The 22675-nt window shown below is 39.4% G+C and overlaps 1 protein-coding gene across 11 annotated transcripts in view; it reads left to right on the forward strand.

The window, feature by feature from the left end:
• myo18ab (myosin XVIIIA b) overlaps positions 1 to 22675 on the forward strand; it is a 111165-nt gene that overhangs the window by 16154 nt on the left and 72336 nt on the right. For 8 of the 11 annotated variants that reach the window (XM_081370630.1, XM_081370633.1, XM_081370640.1 and 5 more), the window contains exons 1-4: positions 16428 to 16742; positions 19087 to 19329; positions 19873 to 19919; positions 21289 to 22512. The exons of the other annotated variants lie outside the window; for them this stretch is intronic. In XM_081370630.1, coding sequence (XP_081226756.1) covers positions 19293 to 19329; positions 19873 to 19919; positions 21289 to 22512 — 1308 coding nt within the window. In that variant the 5' untranslated portion in view covers positions 16428 to 16742; positions 19087 to 19292. Of the gene's footprint in view, positions 1 to 16427; positions 16743 to 19086; positions 19330 to 19872; positions 19920 to 21288; positions 22513 to 22675 lie in introns of those variants that run through there. 11 annotated transcript variants of the gene reach the window in all.

The raw sequence follows: 22675 nt of genomic DNA on the forward strand, positions 1-22675 counted from the left end.
CCCTAAAGTTCCATTCTTGGTATTTTTGGAATTTGCTTTGGAACAAACATGTCACTTCCTGACTGGGTCTCTGGAGAAAGCAGAGTCAAATTGAAAGAGATGGGGCCAGAACAGCATATTTCATCTTTACACTTGAGGTCATTCTGCGGGAATGTTCAATTTTGAGGATTTTTGTTTTAACCGTTGTAGATTACATAACATAAAGCTATGTTTCAACTGATTACATTTGTCCGGCATTGATTCAGTACAGCCCAGCCATGTCAGATGTAGCGATGCTTTCAATTAGAGTTTGTAGTGTAACTGGGTATGTTGCACCAATTGCGAAATCTATTTTTTGTTGTTGAGTAATATGGTACCCACTTTCCTTCTTTATTGTTAGTTAACACATGACATATGCTCTCGATGTCCATGCCACATGGTTTTTCACTCACCATAGTCACAATTAGACAGGAAGTCTCCAGAGGAAGGGGATAGAGCAGAATGGGGCAGACTAGACGAACTGTGCAACCCTGGCTCAGGGCTCATTAGAGTTGAGATGCTTCCTGTCAGGATGGACCTTTCATCGAAGTCATGAGAAAGTGGTCTCGCAGTGGTCTGCTGCAGTAAGACCCCTCCCATGCTCCCTTTCCACACTGTAAAACAGGAAGTGAGCAATGGCAACATAATGCATTAGGATTTGCTTGATGCAAAATAAGAATTGTATAATATTAAATGTAATATTTAAAGTCTTCATCCTGTCCTCCGTAATGTTAAGTCAATTCAAATAGTACACTGCCAATAGTAACTAAAATTATACTGCCAGTAAATAAGGTCAATTTATTCATACTGGGAACTCACAAACCCTTAAAGATTAGAATTTTATTGGGATGTTGTTCTGACACACACACACACACACACACACGCACACACACACACACGCACACACACACACACACACACACACACACACACACACACACACACAAACACATTTTGAAGTAGATTTTTTTTTTAACACTATTAATGTTTTTACTGTAGCTTTTCAACAATTGAATGTGTTTTTGCCGAATAATCTTAAAAAAACGTAATGACCCTAAACTTTTCAAGAGTAGTGTATGTGGAAATAATTGCTCTCCCTCCACAGTCCTACTTCTACTTTCGGTTTGGTCTGCCTGCCCGTAAGGCTAGATAAAAAGCAACAGAGAGCGCCATTGAAAGCCCACTTTATAGACATTAACATTTTGCCTGCACTGCATGGTCAGGCCCACTCAGCACAGGGCCTTGGTGAAACCGCTCTGATTGGCTGTGACCCCAGCCCGGAGAAAGGCCTCTCTGTACGGCTCTACAAGGAGAATTCCCCTCTTTTTCCTTCCACTTCACATCCCACAGCCTCTCATGTATCAGCTCGGCTGTTTTTCCTGCAAGCTGGATTTAGTTGAGACTGCCGGATCATACCGTTTTCAGCATCTAAAGCTGTGGTTTCTCATAGTAATATATATCTCTAAAGGCTCTCATGGGGTTTATCCAGCAGCACGCCATACATGTATTTTCATTTGGCCACGAATTGAGTATTAATGACAGAATGTGTATTTAGCAATCCTATACACAGAATCTGAACCAAACCCCATACAATCATGACTTAATTTGTTGTAAAAAGCCTCATGGATTGTTAACCGATGCTCTGTCCTATAAATTGTAATTTATAACCCCCTGGAAATAGAAGCAATTTGAAGAAAGCGTAGGGAAAGGAATGCTCATTGCCCTGGGCTTATTCTTTTCCATGCAGTCCAGCGTGGTTGTGGTCTGCGCTGAAATACCAATGATTCCTGATGGCTCATGGTTTATTGTTTCTCTCTGGATGTTGTTCCAAGACTCATAAGCTTGGCCGTGTTGGTTAAAATTAAACGCACTGCGTGTCAGTGATATCCTGTGCTGACTCCAATGGCTTATTATGGATGCTGCTCACTACATCACTCCCTTACCATTGATCATGGGACTGTGGAGAGACCTGAAAAAGGCCTTTTATCAGAATGTCCACCCGAGGGAGGGAGCAATGTGAGTCTTGGCCATCTCTATAACACCATTCTCCACCAGTCTACCCCAGTAACAGAGGTCTTTATCATCACAGTTGGAAAACGGCACAATCTGTAAGCGAGGAAGGCCTTCCCCACAGAGATAAGCCACCGCAAAGCAGTTTAATGCGGAAACAAGCTTTATTTGGATTATCTTCCAGATGTTCCACTGACCGTGAGAGTGATTGCGAGTTAGGAAATCCTCATTTAAGCATTTATAGACAACGAGTACTGCTGACTAAGCGTTTATTATATCCGTACACGCCACTTCACAGTGAGACCTGCTCGTGCCTGACCCAGAAACTATGCGTCAAGTTTTTTTATTTTATTTAAAATATATTCTATTTAGTTATACAATATATTTTATTTAATATATATGTAATATTTATTATTTATATGTTCGGTATGTAAAATTATATTTTTCTTTATTTATATATTCAATATTTATATTAATGATTTATATAGCAATTTATATATGGCACTGCATTTTCGGCAACCAACAATATTTGACCAAAAATTAATTTGATTTTGACATCAAAAGGTCGAAATCATTGAAACTGAAACTGATGTTTAATTAGCATTTCGCATTTTGACTGTGTCAGTGACTGTGTCTATTTTGTGTCCACAATGTGGATAAGCTAGTTATAGCATTGAATGAATATCAGACGGTGTGTTGAAAGAAGCAGTACAACTCGCTGAAATGTATCATGTCTCATGTAATCACTCCATCAGTGTTTTAACCGCAGAAAACGTCAATAAAAAAAAAATAAATAAAAAAAAACGTCACATAACAACAATACATTTATGAGTCAGGAAGGTCATTCATTGACCATAGCTCAATAGTTAGCTAGAAAAAATAGCATTTTGATAATATCTGCACTATATTACATAATCAATATATTTTTACTTAATCGTTGTCTTTATTATTTTATGTACGTTTGAATTATATCTGCCATGAAAACAAGTCTGTTTAAATGTTTATAGCTCAACACTGAATTGGAATAGAAACAGAATTATATAATTAAAAAGTATATAATTAACTGCCTTGTGTGCAATTTAAATGCTTATATACAACTTTTATACAGCTTTTATGTGTTGATTATTAAGTACATTTAATGAATTGATTATTAAATTCTGTTTTCGGTTTTTGGCTGAATGAAAACATTAATTTTGGTTTTTGTAAAAAAAAAAAATATTTCAGTGCATCACTTCCGTGAACTACTCTAGATGGTGAAATTCCTTAAATTCTGCTGGAAAAATTCAAATGCTATGTTGGAGTGGTGAGACCTGAGGTTTGGAGGAGGTGAATGAGTGCACTCTGGGTATAGGAGGAACGACTCTCACACACGCTAGCCATTACCCACACTGTGAGTCGCCAGCCTCCGCAAGGCAGACCGGGTTACCAGCAAAAACCCAACCATCCCCACTGACTGACCAATGTCAGATGTACTCCATCAGCCTGCCGTTCTCCATGTGAGCATCAGGCGCTGGGTTTTGTCATTATGGGGATGTGCATAACTCAGTAAGGGTGTCTGGCAGTGCATCTGAAGCCCTTGTGGTTGGGATTCGTTTTTGAATGAGGGCGAGGCTTGGTGGTCTGGTTAAAGTGGGCTATGGGGTTTCACGGTGCACTGCAGGGTCCTTCAGGATCTCACTATGTCCCTAACATAATGCTTTCGTCTTTGCCAGAGTCAATTATTTAAAGAGACCTGCTACAGGCAAACTGAATAATGAAAGAGCTAGCCTGGGCACGCATACAGCATTATGAGAAACAGGGTGGAATAGAGTTGGGCTTATGGAAATTAGGAACGCAATTTATAGGATTGTATTTGTAATTAACCACTTCTTGTAAATGGCTTCTCCGGTAGGACCACTTCAGCTTTTTGTTGACGCCCAACAACACTGCCGCCATGTTGAGTATGGGGCGGTCATCTTTAATGAAGGGCTTTTGTGTGCTGAGAGCAGCTCTCCGCCGGCTGATACATGACACGACACAGTAATGAATGGGACTGGCAAAACACAAACACTTATCCTTTTGCTGTTTGTTACACGCTCAGGCTAATGCTTTTTCTGTATTCACAATGTTTTTGTGCTTGTGTGGCATTCAAACAGTTGTTTGTGCTGTTCTTGATTTAATCATAAAATTGAATTATCATTTAGACCAGGAGTCTTCATCCCTTTTTCAGACCAAGAAATCCTTTTTGGACAGACGAATGGAGCAGAAACACAGTTATATATTATGAAATAATATTATATTAATATTTCATTTTTTGTTTAAAATAACAAATCAGAATAACAAAGAAAAACAGATACATCTAGCTGACAAAATAACACTATAGAATATTTTCATTTACATTTTTCATTTTTTTATTCGTTTCAAACTTCAGCTTTCTCTATTAAAGTTTATTTTTATTTTTAATTTTTAAACCAAATTAGTTACAAACAGCTATTAATGGGCCCCCTTTAATACCACCCTGGACACCTGTTGAAAACCATTGATTTTTAATTATTATAATTTTTTGATGATTTAGCTTTTATAATATAAATTTATTTTTCACATTATATTTTATTAAATTTGTACTTTTTTTATTTTTTTTTGCTCCTTTAATTTAAAGGTGCTGTATGTAACTTTTTCACTCTCCTAAAGCATAAAAATACCATGATATGTTTGCATATGTTGAGGAAACATGCTAAGTTCACATAGGCCTACTCGTTTCTCTGAAAAACACTTCTACAGCCAATTATTTTACTTTGAGATGTGCGTTTCCAGGATGGAATGTTTGTTTTTGTTTTGGTCTGTGATACTGCACGTTGCCAATTTGCCAATTTGCCAATTTTCATTGTCCATTGCGCTTTCATCATGTTCCTGTTGGGTGTGCTCAAACTGGCAATCCGTGTGAGCGCCGTCCAGTCCGAGGAGCAGGTGGCGGGAGAAACAATGATCTCCAATATTTTGAATTTGGACTGCAGTACCTATTTCGACCACTAATTGTCATTCTTACAGACTGCACCTTTAAGTCCAGGAGCTGAAAGTGGATGAATGAATTTTTATTCAATTTCTGCCAGTATTTATTTATTTTTGTTGACATTTAGGAGCTGAGAGTGAATGTGTTTATGTGAATGGTCTAAGTAGGAAGTTTAGCATGCTGTGTGACTGCCTCTTGTTATATCTCATCCTGGGCAGGAAGTTCCTCTGTTCTGGCAGTGATGCTTGTCTTCTAGGATTGAGAAACCGCCAGGTGTTCTTCCTGTTTATGACACATGCATTCCACTGTAACATAACCTGGTAGGGTTACAAAGCAAAACCCTTCACAGCCGTAAGAGGTCACTTGAGGGCAACTTCAAATGGAGGAATACAGAGCACACAAATTCACTTTCCCTCTCATGGAAAACAAATAAAGTTTCTCAGTGTTTGTTTGGCAACAGTAGCTTGCACCAAGGGCTCTGGGATCATGCTGGTATTTGATGTTTACTCAGTTGCTGGATATTGCGGTCACCACAGTGGTTGGCATAGCAAGCCAGGCCAATCAATTAATGCCTGGCGGCACTGCACCGCAGCATGCTTTAGATCCACCGCTGGGATCAATTGAGAACTAAAATAGCATGTTGTTTTGAAGTTAGATTTCATTGATCATTGTGATCTCAGTGTACTGCTATATCTTGCCTTTATTTAAGAGCTTATTTATCTAATCTTTTTTATTGCTTTTTTATTGTTTTGCTTAATTTGTTCTTCTTTTGTTTATTTTTTTGGAAAATATTTTGTGTACTCTGTGCTAGTTTAATATGCAGAGACAACTTTAAGTGTTGTTTGACCTAAATTACCTTACACAAGTTATAAAGCATACAGTATATTTAACAGTTGTGAACGCATTCAATAATTACATTTTTGCTATTCCATACCGATGGCTGCTCAGAACTGTGGGGCCTTTCAGCTCTTCATTGCCTGAAGTGGTTGGTTATGCCTAGATTCAGTGCCAATGTTTCGGTTTAAGCAGACGCTGGCATGAAACCACTCTGAATGCCAGATGGCGGCTATATGAGTCGGTTACATGTGGACAAAAGGCCATCACTGAGCGAGAAAGGAGACCGAGTGTCATCTTATTTATGGATTAAAGTGCAAAGCTTCCGTCATGCTTAGAGATGCTGTGGAAAACGAATGACGTAAGACTTCTTTCTAATAGAGTCTTGTGTTTGCTGCATGATAATGTGGCTACTACTGTCTGATAAAGGCATCCTTTTCCTCAGAGCCTATTCACAATAAGTAGATGGTTGGTGGCTGTGTGGTGGTGAAATGTAATTATGATGGTAATTGTGGCTTTATTCAGTTTGAATGAGGTCCGATGGGTGTTTTGAAATGTCCTTGCAGATCACAGTGTAGATAATGGTTGTTCCTAGGTTAAGGGAAATGGAAATGTGCCATGCATTTCAGTAAGCCACTGGTTGTTTGTGTGCTGTCACATTCTATGTAATTTTTGCTTCCAGCTCAAGACATATTGGAACAGTACCAGCAACACTTGCAAAATGGAAAGATCAAAATGGCCAGAAACTGGAGCTGAAAAATTACTCATTCTTTATTTTGCCAACATGTTTTGGCACACATGCCTTCATCAGGACTAAAAGATTACAGGTAGACACAAGCTCATTTAAATACAAACAAGGACAAAATTCAAACTTACACTTAACCAATGAAAAGTCAGATGGTATGGCATCCACCAATCACATAACATGTCAAGTGAGTGATTTAAATCTGTCCAATAGCCTCTGTTCTTATGGTGAATTTCCAATCAACATTTTCAAACACACAATTAAAGGTACAATGACAATTTTGTGTGTGTGTGTCTTTGAACATGTTGATTAGAAATTGCACAAAGCAAGGTCCATAAAGACATGGTTGGATCAGTTTGGTGTGGAAGACCTTGACTTAGCCCCATTGAACACCTTTAGGATGAACTACTAGGACATGAACTGTGTGTTTCTTGCTGGTAGACCTCAAGTGTAGAGCTCTGCAATGTCTCACTCTATTACTGTAACCACAGCTATGTGTCCCAGAATGCAATGGGCTCCAGGCACAGGGTACTGTGGTGTAGTTTAGCTTCAGAGCGGAACTGACCCTGGCCTCAAAAAACAGTGTTGTCATCTTGGACCCAGTGCCAGTTCAGCAGCCTGACATTTTAAGTCCAGCCAAAACAGTTTAAATGCTCTTTATTCATCTGAGGGCACATTCAGAGCAAAAGCTGCACCATGAACAATGACACCAGTGCGCTTTTGAGTGAATATGGTCTTTTGACAATGATATGGATGAACATTGTGATAGTTATGCTTTGATATTCAAAACATTGGGAAAATTCTTTCCTAGAACAGAAGAACTCTTTCCAAGCGGACATTTCCGGAGTCCAACGAAAGCTCTTGAACAGGAATTCACATGTGCTAGCATGCTTCACCGGGAACCGCTGGTTCAGAGGCGTTTATGTAATACCACAAGCTTGATGCAGTGTTTGGTACTCAAGTAAACCCATTACAGACAGAAACCACCCATGATCTCTATAACTTTTGATTGGTTCCTGATGCACTCATAGCCATTAAATTCATTCTTGACCTTCGACCTGGCGCAGGGGTGAAAGACCAGCTAAATTCCTTAAGTTGTGTAAATGCAGCAGTATTTCTTCTGCATTCCCCAAAGATTAGCACAGACAGACAGAATTAGCCTGGCTGCTAAACAAATGTTGATTGTGGCTGTAAAGAGGCTTGCCATGCAGGCCTGGACGCTTCTAGTGCTCCAACTCAGCACGTTTAATGACCAAGTGCAGAATCTAAACAAGTCTCAGTTATGTTTCACTTGCTTTGAGATGTCAAACCGGAACTGTAAAGTGGGTCAAGGCGGAGCGATGAATTGTGGCAGCCTTGGCAGAGTTTTCTTGACCTTTCTGGTGGTCTTATACTTGTCAGCTGTAATAGCTTCTGTCATGCAGCTCTACACGGATCTGCTTTTCATCATATAATCCACACTTTACACAGCCTGTGTTTAATAGTGCACAGGAAAAGAGTCTGTGAAAACGCTGATGGCGTGTTCAGTCTATAGGTATTCATGTTTGAATAAATATGTACGCAGGCATGTAGTCTTTCTTTACAACTTGACCTCAACAAATTACTTGTCTGGCCTTAAAAATGTATAATAAAGAATTATTTATCACTTCTGCGTAGCCATGTGAACCGGAACTATTTCGACAACGTTTTATCTGTACAGAGGTAAAGGGAAGGAGAACGGGGGCCTTCACGGGGGAGAGACTAGTTGACACTTCAGGAATGCGTTGTCGTCGTGTCCAGGCGCAGGTTCTTCATCAGATCTGGATACGGCCTGGATCTGGCGGACTGCGGTAAACCTCGGGATAAACAGAGAGACTAATATTGGCGTAGATGCCATCGCAATAGACGTAAAGGACTATAATGCGTTAAGAGCTCGCTCAAGTACTGGGGAGCTAAACCATTTAGTACTTTGTAAAGTAATCAGCAATATTTTTAAATGTTTACAATGTTTAATAGGGAGCCAGTGCAGTGTTGACAGAACTGGGCTAATATGGTCATACTTCCTGGTTCTAGTAAGAACTCGAGCTGCTGCGTTTTGGACCAGCTGTAGTTTATTTATTAAGTGTGCAGGGCAACCACCCATAAGAGCATTACAATAATCTAGCCTTGATGTCATGAACGCAGTAACTAATTGTTCCGCATTTGTCATTGAGAGCATATGACGTAATTTAGATATATTTTTAAGATGGAAGAATGTGGTTTTACAGATACTAGAAATGTGACTTTCAAATGAAAGTTTGGTATCAAGGAGCACACCCAGGTTCCTAACTGACGACGAAGACTTGACAGAGCAGCCATCAAGTTTTAGACAGTATTCTAGGTCAGTGGTTCTCAAACTTTTTACACCAATTACCACCATAATGACCAATATTAAAATACAGTAGTGTAGTAGGCCTAACTATTCAGCTATAGCTATGCACAGCTCAAAAACGAGGCAGTTTTATTTATTTATTATTGTCAGCCCTTTTTTATACAGTGTAAAAACACAGTTTGAACATTAACAATGCACTGTGCTGCTTATATACAGGTAAATAAAAAATTTAAATAATGATTAAATGAAAATGTATTGCACCTAAAAGTGAATTAAAAAAATACTTAAATAAAGATTCATTGAAAATGTATTGTACTTAAAAGTTAAATAAATACGGTACTGTACTTAAATGTTAAGTAAAAAAAAAAAAAAGTACTGTACTTGATCATTTTTTTTAATACCGGCTGTGCAGCTGCAAGAAAAAACCAAGACAGACAGTGGACCTAATCAACCAAAAAGCCAGCTGAAAAGAAAATATGATTGCGTTAGTTGAGCTATATGCGCGATGGGCGCCGCCTTGTTAGTTTGTGCTGCTGTTCAGAGAATCGGATCTGTTGGTTTTACAACAAGTGAATTCATTCACTTATCCCCAAAATACATGAAAGTAAGTGGCCGGTGAACTAGGAGAAGAATAGAATAAACTTTAAAGTTACTTACACAATGTGCATGTGTATTGTTTTTTTATTACTTATGTGAATTTAAATGTCTGAAACCTAAAATAAACATTATGTGGTTGAAAACACTGAATAGTTCATATAAATATAAATAAAGTGCTGAGCGTGTGCGTCTCTGGCTCAGCACCAGCCAACACGCGAAAGCACATTTTAATTTAGCAGTTGATCAGGTGATGCACTGACCGTTTTATTCACACCGGTGTGATCATACGTGTGAAATTCAGTGATTCCTCTGTGTACCACTAGAGGGAGCACACTTTGAGAATCAGTGTTCTAGGTTATTACGCGAGGAAGTTTTTTTGTCCAATAATTAGAATATCTGTTTTTTCAGAGTTAAGTAGTATGAAATTACTAGTCATCCAGTTTTTTTATATCAGCTACGCATTCAGTTAATTTTGTGAATTGGTAAGTTTCGTCAGGGCGTGAAGAAATATAGAGCTGAGTATCATCAGCATAACACTGAAAACTAATGCCATGCTTCCTAATGATATCTCCCAATGGTAGCATGTATATGCTAGTAGTCTCTTATGCTAACCAAGGTTGCATTTATTTGATAAATATACATTAAAATAAAATATTTTTTGTTTATAATTTTTGAGAACATATTGTAACATCTAGCCTAAAGTTTGTTCTATAAATAATCTTTTATGTTTTTTCATATTGCTTTGTGCCAAACTGATCGCAACATCAGAAAGGAAATGGGAATGATTAACTGCTTTATTTAGCAGCTGGTGACAGGTTTTCATAAATGGATGGTGTTACATCTACTTGTGTGTGTGTGTGTGTGTGTGTGCATATCTTAAGGCATCCAAGATCTTGAGTCACATCCTGTGATGGAGGAGGAGGGTCTGTCTGTAACAGTGACCCAGATGTGCCAGCCAGTGCCCTTGAGTTGAGCCAAGACATGACTGGCTCAGTGAAGTGTGTTTAACCTGGTTCTGCTAGCACATTAACACTCATACAACAGTTTCCTTATAAAGTTCTCATGGATACAGAAATCTGCCCATTTTCCATTTTAAGAAGGGAGTGGCAGGAAGGATCTGAGAAGGAGGAGGGAAGAGAAGCTGAACAATACAGCTTATGTTCTCCTCATCACTGACACTCATACTTGACTTCCACTCCATTTACTGTATGCTTGGGTTAAGCGTAATGTAGTCTCTCAGCCTCAGACGTTACACCCACAGACCACTGGCTGAAAGTCTGATGCATATGGCACAGAAAATGGGAAACACTTTAGATGTTTCGAAGTCACCATTTGATTGGTTCAATTGGTTGAATTCTACAGGTTTTCCGGGAGACGTGTGTCGCGTTCTTTAATCGCCCCACTGGAAACAAAGCTGTGAAGCCCCTCGTGTGAACAAAACAAACTAGGATTGGTTGCTTTACAGGTCGGTTAGACGTCCTCTTGGGCGGACTTTGGCCAATGAATGCTGCGATGGAGTCCAGACCTTCTGCTGTCAGTCTGAAGGTCTAGCTATGCGTAATGTAGTATCCTTGGTTATAGTCTTGAGTACTATTAATGTGTGTTATGAGTGTTGTGCTGCTTTAAAAGCTGGTAAGGGGTGAGTAAGCTGGTGCTTGGTTTAAATTTTTTTGTGTTTTGGTTTGGTTTTATACTGGATTTTGTTTTGGTTGTTTTTTTATTTGATTTAGTTTTTGTCTTGTTTTGTGTTTTTTTTTTTTTGCGTTTTGCTTTTTTATTAATTTATTTTACAGAACAAAGTTAGAAAAGAAATAGAGCAGAATTGATATATGTTAATGTGTGTGTGTGTGCTTTTATTTTATTTCTTTAAAGGTTGTGTAGCCTTGTGACTGATCAGGCCACTAATTATATTGTGCTCTCATCTGTATGCCTGTAGTAATGCTTTGCAGTGGGCTTTGGTTAAAATGTATTCCGGGAAAGTAAATGGCTTCAGTCATGTGGCTTTGATTGTTGATAGTACTTTTTTTTGCCAGCAGCCATATCACCCTGTAGCCCAAGACTTGCTGCCTACTGAAGCTAAGCAGGGCTGATCCTGGCTAGTACCTGGATGGGAGACCTCCTGGGAAAACCAGGTTGCTGCTGGAAGAGGTGTTAGCGAGGCCAGTAGGGGGTGCGCAACCTCTGGTCTGTGTGGGTCCCAACACCCCAGTATAGTGATGGGGACACTTTACTGTCAAAGAGCACCATCCTTCGGATGAGACGTTAGACCTCGTTAGATGTTTCTGTGGCCATTAAAAAATCCCACTACACTTCTTGTAAAAGAGTAGGGGTGTAACCCTGGTGTCCTGGCCAAATTCCCTCCATTGGCCTTTATCAATCATTAACCCCCTAAAATGAATCTATCACTCTCTCCTCTCCACCTGGTGTGTGGTGAGCGCACTGGCACCATTGTTCTGTGCGGCTGCCGTCACATCATCCAAGTGGAAACTGCACACTGGTGGGGGTTGAGGAGAGTAAAGCGCTTACAGTATTACATAGTAAAGTGCTATAAAAATGCCTCAGTCAAAATGCCTAATTATTTTTACAGCATCCATGTCATGCATGCACAACTGTTCATTCTCTATTTCTGGCAATATAGGGAAAATGAATGACTGTTTGGTTGAAATGTCTGTTTAGATGACAAATGGAGAATTTACACTGGTAAGTTCTTTCAAACAACACCTAAGGATAAGATCAGAAGGATTAGACGTTCATCAAGTGTAAGATATCAGTGCCTTGTGCATGCCAGTTGTTGTGTCTCTCCCATCTGAGGTCACATTTAAGTTTGCAGTTGCTGGGACGGCAGGAGAGAAGATGGATGTTTAACCTTGCTGCCCAGTCTTGAGTTCACTTCCTCCAGGAATCTTTTGGTAATGAGGATGTCCTGCAGTAATGATCGGGGAAAATGAGGCCAATGTTGATATTGGTTCTGTAAGGGTGGGCAGTATGTGTGTTTCCCATCTCTAGACTGGACTCTCAGATGCTCTTGTCTTTTCTACATACACTCTTTCTTCTCTCTATATGGACTGATGCTGCAGCAGGTACCTCCTCCTTATAAATTACTCATCATTTATTTTTTTTAAACTATACTTTCCCTCCTATTCTACCTTCGACCCCCTCAAGCTATCACTGCTGTGTTTTACAGAGTTATTTCTGGCTATAAGCTTCTCTTGCATGACTCAGGTTGATGTCAGCATCTTTGACAAGGTCTGCTGAGCTCTGTACAGTCACCCTCAGGACTGGCCATCATGTCTATTTTTTTTCCTGTGGACGTGTGTTTTCTTGCATTGAGGGGATTATGTACCGTCTGGGCTGTGATTAATGCGTTTATCTCAGTTTCTGGAGACAGTAAGATGATTTGCATGTATGATATAGAGGATTTGTCTGAGTGAGTTGGAGTGTGGAGTGTGTGTGTGAGCATAACCCACTTATGTGGTTTTTACTAGTGCCACTGTAATTTCTCTGGGCATTATGCAAGATTATATAGTAAAATTGATCCTCATGACTTCTAGATATCAGCCTCTGTATTAAATCTAAAGCTTTTTCAATCTATATCCCTTAAATTAAATCTTGACCATGTGCATTTTGATGAAATCAGTCAGGGCCTTCATTGGGGAAACATTGTCCCTGAAAATATATCGGTTTGCTCTGTAGCAAATAATGTACCATAAAGCATGACCTGTAAGCTTGCTTGATGGCTGGACTGAGACCTGCTGGTCCATCTTAGCTTAGCTTTTTGTGCCTGGATTCACTCTGGTTTTCCAAGACCTTGATCCCAAGAGTGTACTTAGAAATGACATGTCTATCTTTTACACGTGAACCTTTGCAATATCTTTCAAGATATTTTTTCATCAAAAACTAATTTTTTGCATTACAGGCATCACATTCCAATCAAGTGCAGGAGTTCATTTTAGTTGTTATTGGGCATGAGTCTGATATTAATAATTTATAACTCTTCCTGCGTTCCAATGTAAATGATTAAGATTTAATAACTACTATATATTTGTATATATAAATTTCGGGTGTTTCAGAAGTCTGCTCACCACGGCTGTATTTATTAGAACAAAAATTCAGTAAAACAGTAATATTGTAAAATATTACAATTTAAAATAACTTTTCTGTTTTAATATATTTTGAAAAGTAATTTATTCCTGTGATGCCAAGGCTCAATTTTTGACATCATTACTCCAGTCTTCTTCAGTGTCACATGATCCTTCAGAAATAATTCAAAATGCTGATCTGCTAACAGCTGTTCTTATTATTAATTCGTTTTATTCTAATTAAAACAGTGGTACTGCTTAATATTTTGTGAAAACCATGCTAAATTTTTTTCCAAGATTCTTTGATGAATAAAAAAACTGCATTTATTTAAAATATATATATACTGTATATTCTAAGATTATAAATGTCTTTTTACTGACACTTGATTAATTTAATGTCTTTTCTGAATAAAAGTATTAATTTCATTCTTTCAGACTTGTGAATAGTAATATGTGTATATATATTATTTTTATATACTCTTTCATACTTGATAGTGATACATCAATAAATAGGCAATATAGACAATAATGATAAATGGAAATGCATTTCAGCACTTTATATCATATTAATAAAATCTTCAAGTTCAATGTTCTGCTGAATCTCTGGTTGGGATAGAATCAAGGGTTAGAGAGCTCTTCAGGGATCAGAGTGCATGCTGACATTGTCATTGTCCTGCCGGTGCTGACAGAGTGCATGACAGTTTTGGGCAGAGGTGAGAGTGTTCTCGTTTGTTCCTGGCTGTTCTGTGTTGCATACTCTTCTCATTATCCTGGGCTGACAGCCTCATAGCTCACATTCCTCTCCTCTTCCTCTCTGTCTCTTCCCCAGATCGGCCTGCAGTGTCAGCTCTGCTTCGGTCTGTTTCTCCCTCCCCCCTCATCGTGTTCTCCCACACAGCCGTGCATGCCGCCATAGTGGTCTTTTAATCCACCACACAGACACATTGTGGGCGTGCTGTGTCCTCTTCAGGACGTGCCATAGCATAGACTCCCTGCACCACACCCCGAGCCCGAGCCGCCACAGGCCTGTACCAGCACCATCTGCAGAGCCTGTCCCATCACCTCCTCTGTCTCCTGCAGGGAGATTTCTGTATGCGATACACGACACCCAATCTCCAAGCTATTGTGTGCACTACCTGGAAAATGATAGCGGGAGTGAAAAGTACACTATGAAAAGAGGTGAAAACAATCAGCCTCCCTTGACAGGGTGTGTTGACCACTGCTGGCTTCAGGCTACTTTTAAGAAGGGCTACTGCGCCCTCTTGTGCTTGTAAGCGTGAATGCCAATATAGCGAGAATTGAAGTTTTGCCTTCTAGTGGCAGGTTGTGATGTTACAGCTATGAAAAGGCACTCCCCCACCTCTCTGCATAGAGGATATGATTGATTTTGGCCATGATTCTTGGCTGAGACCATGAACAGTGCAGAACAGTTTGAGCTCAGCTGTGCGCTGCAGTTTCCTGTTGCTTTAGGAAGAAATGCTTTGAACAGAGATTCATTATTTTTCTTTATTTTACTTTGACAAACTTGCATACAAATAATATCAAAACACTTTAATTCAATTACTTTCTACCATTAACAGAAACAACAGAAACAAAAATTAGAACGCTATCATATGTTTAAAAAAACACCATAAAAATATACTAAACTATTCTCTTTTACTCTTTATACATATTTATGCTTTTATTTGATCAAAAATACAGTAAAAACAGTAATATCGTGAAATATTATTGCAATTAAAAATTTTTTTTCTATATGAATATATTTTAAAATAAGTAATTTATTCCTGTGATGGTAAAGCTGAATTTTCAGCATCATTACTCTAGTCTTAAGTGTCACATGATCTTTTAGAAATCAATATGCTGAATTGCTCCTCAAGAATGAACTTCTAATTATTATGAATGTTAAAAGCAGTTGTGCACCTTAATATTTTTGTGAAAACCTGATACATTCTTTAAATTAACAATTACCATCACACACCTGCAGGTAATAGATAGGTGCGTAGGAGAGAATACCAAAAAAGTCAAAAGTCTAAAAAACAAGGAAATCCTGCACACTATCAATACTTAAAAGTATCAAGAAATATTTATTAGCAACGTTTCGGTCTCATGACCTTCATCAGGCATATACAATCAAGATTCTTTGATATCAGTCTTTCTTTGAAAGAACAGCATTTATTTGAAATATATATTTTTGTAACAATGTTAATAAAGTCTTAACTGTCACTTTTTATCATTTTAAAAGTCTCAACCCCAAACTTGTAAGCCTCATGGACTACTATTTGGTCATTTTTTGACAGCTCCAGTCTCCAGTCACATAAAAGAGTGTGAGATATTCTTTAAAACTTACAGTGGAGAGAAAGGCACATGGTGTCTTTGGTGGAATCAGTCTATGGTGCTCAGCTCTTACACTGATATACATGTGTATTCATTAGGTGTTAAGCCACGGCAGCTTTTATTTCCAGTGTGCTCTGCGCTTTTGAAATGACTGTGTAGGAAGTGCCAAGGCCTTGCGTCATTTCCTCAACCTTCTCTCTCAGCGCTTCTGTTTTTCTCCTCTGTTTCCCCTCTCCGCCCTACACCTCTGTATCTCTCAGAGAAGAGAAACGCTAAGCCAGCGCTCAAGGCCTTGATGCTCGCTCTGCAACTTCCAACAACAAAGTTTGCACCAGCTTCGGCACGACCTGCGTTCTTTGAAACCAGCAGACACCCTCACATGTGCACGCCTGCACTGGACCAACGTTTGCTCTGGAGCAGCTGAGCAGGAGAAGCAACAGCAGAGCTGTCCATCTCCCAGCCTACATTTTTGGGGGTGGGGAGAAAGCAGGAGTGTTGCAGCGGTGGTACTTTGGTTTTTTTATTTTTAGCCTCTTCTCGACCCTCTACCCCGACAGCTGTCTCTCTCCTCCTCCTTCTCTGACAGAGCAGCGTCAGGAATAGCCTATCGCTTTGCACCTCTCAAAAGGCTGCCGGTTAGTGTGACATGAGACTACTGGTTCTCAGGACTCTCTCTCTGTCTCGAACACACACATTAATGCATCTCGCCGCTTTCGTCTGCCGCTCCACTCTGACCTTGGTAAGGGAGCAACGGTAACTGTTTGGAGCTGCTGCAGAGGATCTCAGGTAAGGCAGCAGGCGTTGCTCATGGCCCTGGATGGGGGAATCTGTAGATCTAGACCTGTGGAGGAGTCTGTTGGCTCAGAGTTCTGCTGCAGTCTGGACTCGGGCCTGCTCTGTCGCTTATTTTTAGGCTTGAGTGTGATGGCACGCTGGGAGCAATGACCGGGCTAGCTAGTGCTAATGCAAAATTCAATTAGTTTTGCGATTTCACGTGAATTCAAGTAAGGGTTTTCTTGTACTGTAGTATGTTAATATGGCTGGTTTGTTTGGATTGTGCAGTGTAATTTGGTACTTTGAGACTAGAATGGAGTGCTGGATTGGCATTTTGAGGTTAAGTGCTGAAGTCCATCAAGCTCAATAGAGGCTTTTGTTTGAGTTGGTTTGCTCTTGTGGAAAAAGGTAGTGCTATTAGGTTTTGGTCATTGTACTCTTTGAGATGAATGTTTCAAATGGGTCTTATTTTTGAACTTGTGTGGCTTTTTTCGTACGCTTTTGAACTGTTCTGTGACTGTTGAGTGTTTGATAGATGAAGTCAGTGGGTTATTTTGTGTATACAGTCATTGGATCATATGCTTTCACAGTCTGCAGAAGGTTTTATTGATGTGGCCATAAACCTTCAGCTGTTCAATTATGTCTCTTTTGTTAGGCTAAATTGCTGTTGCTGGTTTGTATTTATTGTGTTTCGGTGTAGTTTTCTTCATTTCTCAGTTGAATTATAATTAGTTTCAGGAAGTAAATTTAATTTTGTTGGCTGGATTGCGTTTAATCTCCATAAAAGCCTAAATTGGCTGTGGCATTAATTCCATCCTTTTGTGTCCTCGAGAAACATCTAGAATAAAAGCTGTTCAAGTCTATCAGTCCTGTGTTGAGTGATAAGACCACTTTCATTTATATATGCTCTGGATAGTCTTGCTATACATGGACAAATGAGGTATTTTATCATATTAACACCGTTAATTCAAATTTAATAGTTGTTACTAGAAATGTATCCAGTTGGTGTTTTTTTCCTGTTGGGAAAAAATAGGGCTGTTAGCTTTATTTTTGGTTTTCAGTGATTCTCTAGCTAACAGATTTAGCCATAATCAGTGTTTCTGTGGTTGTAATCTTGCTATATAATAATAGGTATAATAATAATAATAATAATAGCTGTTGTTTTTATAATAATAATACAATTATTTATTATTATTATTATTATTATAAATGATAATAATAATAATATATTATTTTAACCTTTATCATTTATTATTATTATTAATATTATTTATATATTTTTGATTTTTTTTTGCATATGAGAATAGAATATTTAAGAGAATCTTAATCCTTTGGTTTCTGCCTTTACAACAGGATGAAACATAGTTTTGGTATTATTGTATGTAAAAAATGTTGTCGCTGTTTATTTTAAATCAATTTGTTAACGCAAAGTTATCTATTTGTTACTGTTTGTGCTGCTAGCTTGTTGTGTGTATTATGATATGGCCATGTGGGCAGTTTCTTGCCCATGTCTGCTCTTAAAAAAAGTCTGTGCTGTCAGTATCACAGTGCTCTGTTAACAGATAAGCATTCCACGGGTAACTTTTTATAGATGCAGTGTGTCTGATGGCTGGAAGGCCTGGAGAAGGGTCAGTGGTGGCATGAGGGGCTTTAGGGGAGTTCAGAGTGGTGATCTGGATATAGAGTTAGAGGACGGCAGCTACATTCGACAAGCCCAGGGAGATCCCAGAGTAATCCATACAGCTGATGGCGTACAGTGTGGTGACAATGAAGTGAAACTGCTTTGTGTTTACAAACAAAAGCTCTCTGGCAATGTGGCAATTTCAACCAAAATGAAGATTCTGTCATTTACTCATCCTCATTTATTTCCAAACCTGAATAACTTTGTTGTGTGGAACTCAAAAAATTAAAATGAAAGTTTAAAAAAATGAAAGTGTCTAAGGGGCTTTCAACCTTCCAAAAGAACAACTAAGTACTATAAAATAGTCCAAATGATGTGAGTGCTATATTCTTTTTTTGTGCTTTTGTGCAAATGATGCCCCATTAGAATATATACAAATATGAATTTGCAGAGGGTGTATGGTTTCTTTAGATGGATTGAGGCATAGTTGACTTGCAGATCATATCACTGATGTATTTTTGTATTTTTATTGCATTTTATTTTTAATTGTTCCATAGTAAAAAGGCATATTTCAGTTCAAAAGGCTTCAGTTGGACAGAAGTCAGACTGCAGCTATACAATCTGAGCCCTCTTTTGACCTCTTTGATCCTTTTTAATCTCATATTTAAATAAATATCCTTAATGTGCAACTTGAGGCAAGTCCAGTGTGTTTAATCATCTCTTTCTACCCAACAGAGCCAAGAACCTCCTCTTCTTTCCAGCATTGTGGGTCTTGTTTACCTGAAGTTTGTGACCTCACATAACATAACTGTGAAGACCAGCATCCATTGTGCCAGCTTCTTGTCTGCTGGTCCCTCCATCTGTCACTCATCTTTCCATCCCACCCTCCCTCCTCCATCAAACCCTTACCCGGCCCAGCCCATGACAGCAGCGTTGCCAGCATGGCATTCTCATCACGCTTTTCCTTCTGGGAGCAAAAGGAAAGTGATGTTCCATTTTCCATTCTCATCTTTCTGCACTGTGTGACACTGTGTGACATCAGCTGGGTGGTGTGCATGAAATGCACCAATGATCTCACTTTTATATCTATCTGTAGCAATGTACTAGGGTGCCATGTGCACGGTTCATGACCGCACAGTTGCTAACAGCCTCTGTTCAGGGTATGCGTGTGTATTTGTGTGTTCTGGGCAGATGGAAAACACGAATCACTGTGTGAAAATGACCGATGTGCTTCAGTGTCATGGTAGACTGTTGTTCACCAGCTCTCCGCCATAGCTCTTTTGATTACATTTTGAAAAGCTGCCGCTGGCTGGAACATAGCAGTACATTAATGCTACTGCTTAAAATGGCAAGCACTTCAAACTGGTGCCTTATTAGGCTTCAAATTTGTTACATTTTCTGGATATCTTGGTCTTTAAAAATGTCCTGCATGAAATGTGTGGGACACATCTGCATAATAGCCTCAGCATGAACTTACTGTCCTAAATCAAATGCTAATGACCTTTTTACATGGACCGTTATAGATCAAAGAAGAGAACAAGCCAATCCCCAAGAGTTCAAAAGACAATGTAAGTGCCAAGATATTGTGCATAGTACTAACAAATTAAGTCTCACAGCTCTTTTTTAAGGCTCTCACAGAGAAGAGATGCACTTATAAAAAGAGAAGAAATGGAAATTGAAAAGCACTCTGTCTATTTGTCCTTGAGTGACATGTCTCTAATTGCATGTTTTCAGTTATTATTTTCAGAATAATATGCTGTCAGTTCCAAGTCCCTCTGTTTTGACACAGGATGCAGAATTGTTGTCACAGGAAGCCTGATTGAGTGGCTGCTTCAGCAATGTCATTTTAGAGAAAGTGTATTTAAGAATAATCAAATTATCATTTAACATCTTTTATTTATATGGACCATTGATTCCTCACGGTCACACCTGCTGCATAGTAATCTACCTCTAAATGGTGTTATGTTGGCTTGAAAATAGAGGAGTTGTTCAATTCTTTAAGCTGTTGATTGATGTGCAGAAGTGCACACCACACGCTATGCTTTGAGTGAGAGGTCGGTGGTTAAATAAAGAGCCTGGTTAAACAAACTTCCTAAATATCACCAAAGCACCTTAATCTTAATCAAAATTCTGCCTCAGTATGATTTGAAGTGTTAGAGTGGATTTTTTTTGACAACAGCCTGAAGCTTTCATTTCTGTTCCTTTTTTTAATAGTAGAAATTTACATTTGAAAGCTGTAAGTTTCTAGTAAAATACATGGTGTTTATATTGTAGAGTAAAATAGCTTGGGCAGCAGTGAGCTATGTGCAAAAGATGGACAGATGAACATTGTCTATGCAGAATATCTCATAATACACAGCAAGATGGGGTGTACTTTCAGTCTGAGTGTACTTTCAGTCTGATTGTACCAATGCATGCTTGGAGAAGTGCTGTGTGCAGAATTTTTAAGAGCAAAAAGTGAAGTATGTTTATGTGATAGTTCACCTTTGCAATCTCGGTTCTCGACTGCATACAAAGCGATTGTATAATATGACAATAGAAACCTGCATTCTACTTCCCTTTCTCCTAGTTTGTGTTTGGTAGACAAGTGTTTTTTTTTTTTTGGTGACAAGAGACAATATTTACAGCATTAAATTTACTATTGGAAGACAGTCATCTGAAGAAGTTTCATTTCCCAAGAGAGTTCTAAAGATTCTGAGATCTTTTTACTCTACCATCAGTGGTGCCAAGTGGCCCTAATCATAGAACAGCAAATTAATCAGGAATACGTAGATGGGAACAAGACAGCATTACATGATCTGTTGGTTGAGTATTTTGAGATTGAATGTAATTTAAAGTGTTATATATTGATTTAGCTATTGGTTTGTCTTCTCAGTGATTGAATATCTTTCTATCCTTCCTCACTGACTTTTGTACATGTGTCTGTCGGATGAGTAGTCTGACAGCGATGGCAGCCTGAATAGCCGCTCCCAGTCAGTGCCGAGCCTGGAACCTGGCAGAGGCCTACTACGTGCCAAGAGTCCTCAGTCTGTTTGGGACACAACTACAGAGGTCCAGTCCCAGTCTCAATTCAGGCGGGTCAAGAGCCCCTCACCCAACAGAGATAAGATGGCGACCAGGAAGTTGTCTGAAGTGCCCAAGATGCCGGAGCGCTTCAAAAGCCCTGAGCCTTCTCAAGCTCCCTTGAGTCCTGAACCTTTTGTGAATGGAGAAAGCAAAGTGAATGGTGCTCTCAATGGTAGTGTCAAGACTACTGCAAGTGCCAGCCAGCCAGAGCTCACAGAGGACTTGCAGGGTGGGACCCGTAAGAAGGTGGTGAAGGTGGTGCGCAGGGTGGTTAGGAGGGTACTTCCTACTGAAGAAGACAGAGCAACAATCCCTGCAACCATGTCCCCGGAACCACCTAAACCAGTTTTAGAACCACCAAAACCTGAACCAGCATCTGTACCAAAAGTCGTGAAAGTGCCTGTGTTCTCCTTCAAACATGATACTATAAAGAAGGAAGAAAGAGATGACATCTCTGCTGGACTGACTAACTTGATGACACGAGGCAGGACCAGGGAACCTCGTCATCGGATCCGCAATAATGAGCCTGATGAAAAAGAGGATGTGAAACCTGTAGAGAAGTCTGAAGAGAAGGACATTTCTGAACCAGCACAGAATAAAACTTTGCCGAAACTAGAGGCCTCCCAGGCTCTAAAACTAGAGCAACAGACTTCAGCTTCTGCTACTACCTCAACTACACATAAGTCTCCTGTTTCACCACCAGTAGGGTTCATCCCAGCCTCCAAACCCAATCCACTCTCTCCCCCATCAGGATTTGTTCCTACACCAAAACCCCCAGGATTTGTCCCAATCTCAAAACCACCTTCTCTTTCCCCTCCAGCAGGCTTTATTCCTGCTCCAAAACCTTCTCCTATGACGCCTTCTGGATTTGTTCCTATAGCTCCTACCGTTTCTCCACCTTCAGCTCCTATTCCAGATCCCAAAACATTGCCCCATATCCCCAGTTCTACACCTGCTGTCCCAGCTGCTAACTTTGCTCCAACCGCTCCTGTTAAATCCAACACCCTTAACCCCCCCGCCCTCAAAACAGATCCATTTGCCCCTCCATCAGGGTTCATTCCAACACATAAACAGATGTCTATGAAGAAACCAGAGGTATTGATCACAGTGATTACTTGGCTGCATGGATTGCTGTGTGAGGAGTGCACTAATGTGTATGCCGTGTACCCACTAGTACTACTGTGTTCCACCTCATATTCTCTGTAAATGAGCAAGTTGCTCAAATTTTAGCTGGTTGCATTTCTTTTTTTTTTTGCTC

This window comes from Scardinius erythrophthalmus (genome assembly GCF_964197995.2).
Source record: "Scardinius erythrophthalmus genome assembly, chromosome: 7".
NCBI classification, from domain to species: domain Eukaryota; kingdom Metazoa; phylum Chordata; class Actinopteri; order Cypriniformes; family Leuciscidae; genus Scardinius; species Scardinius erythrophthalmus.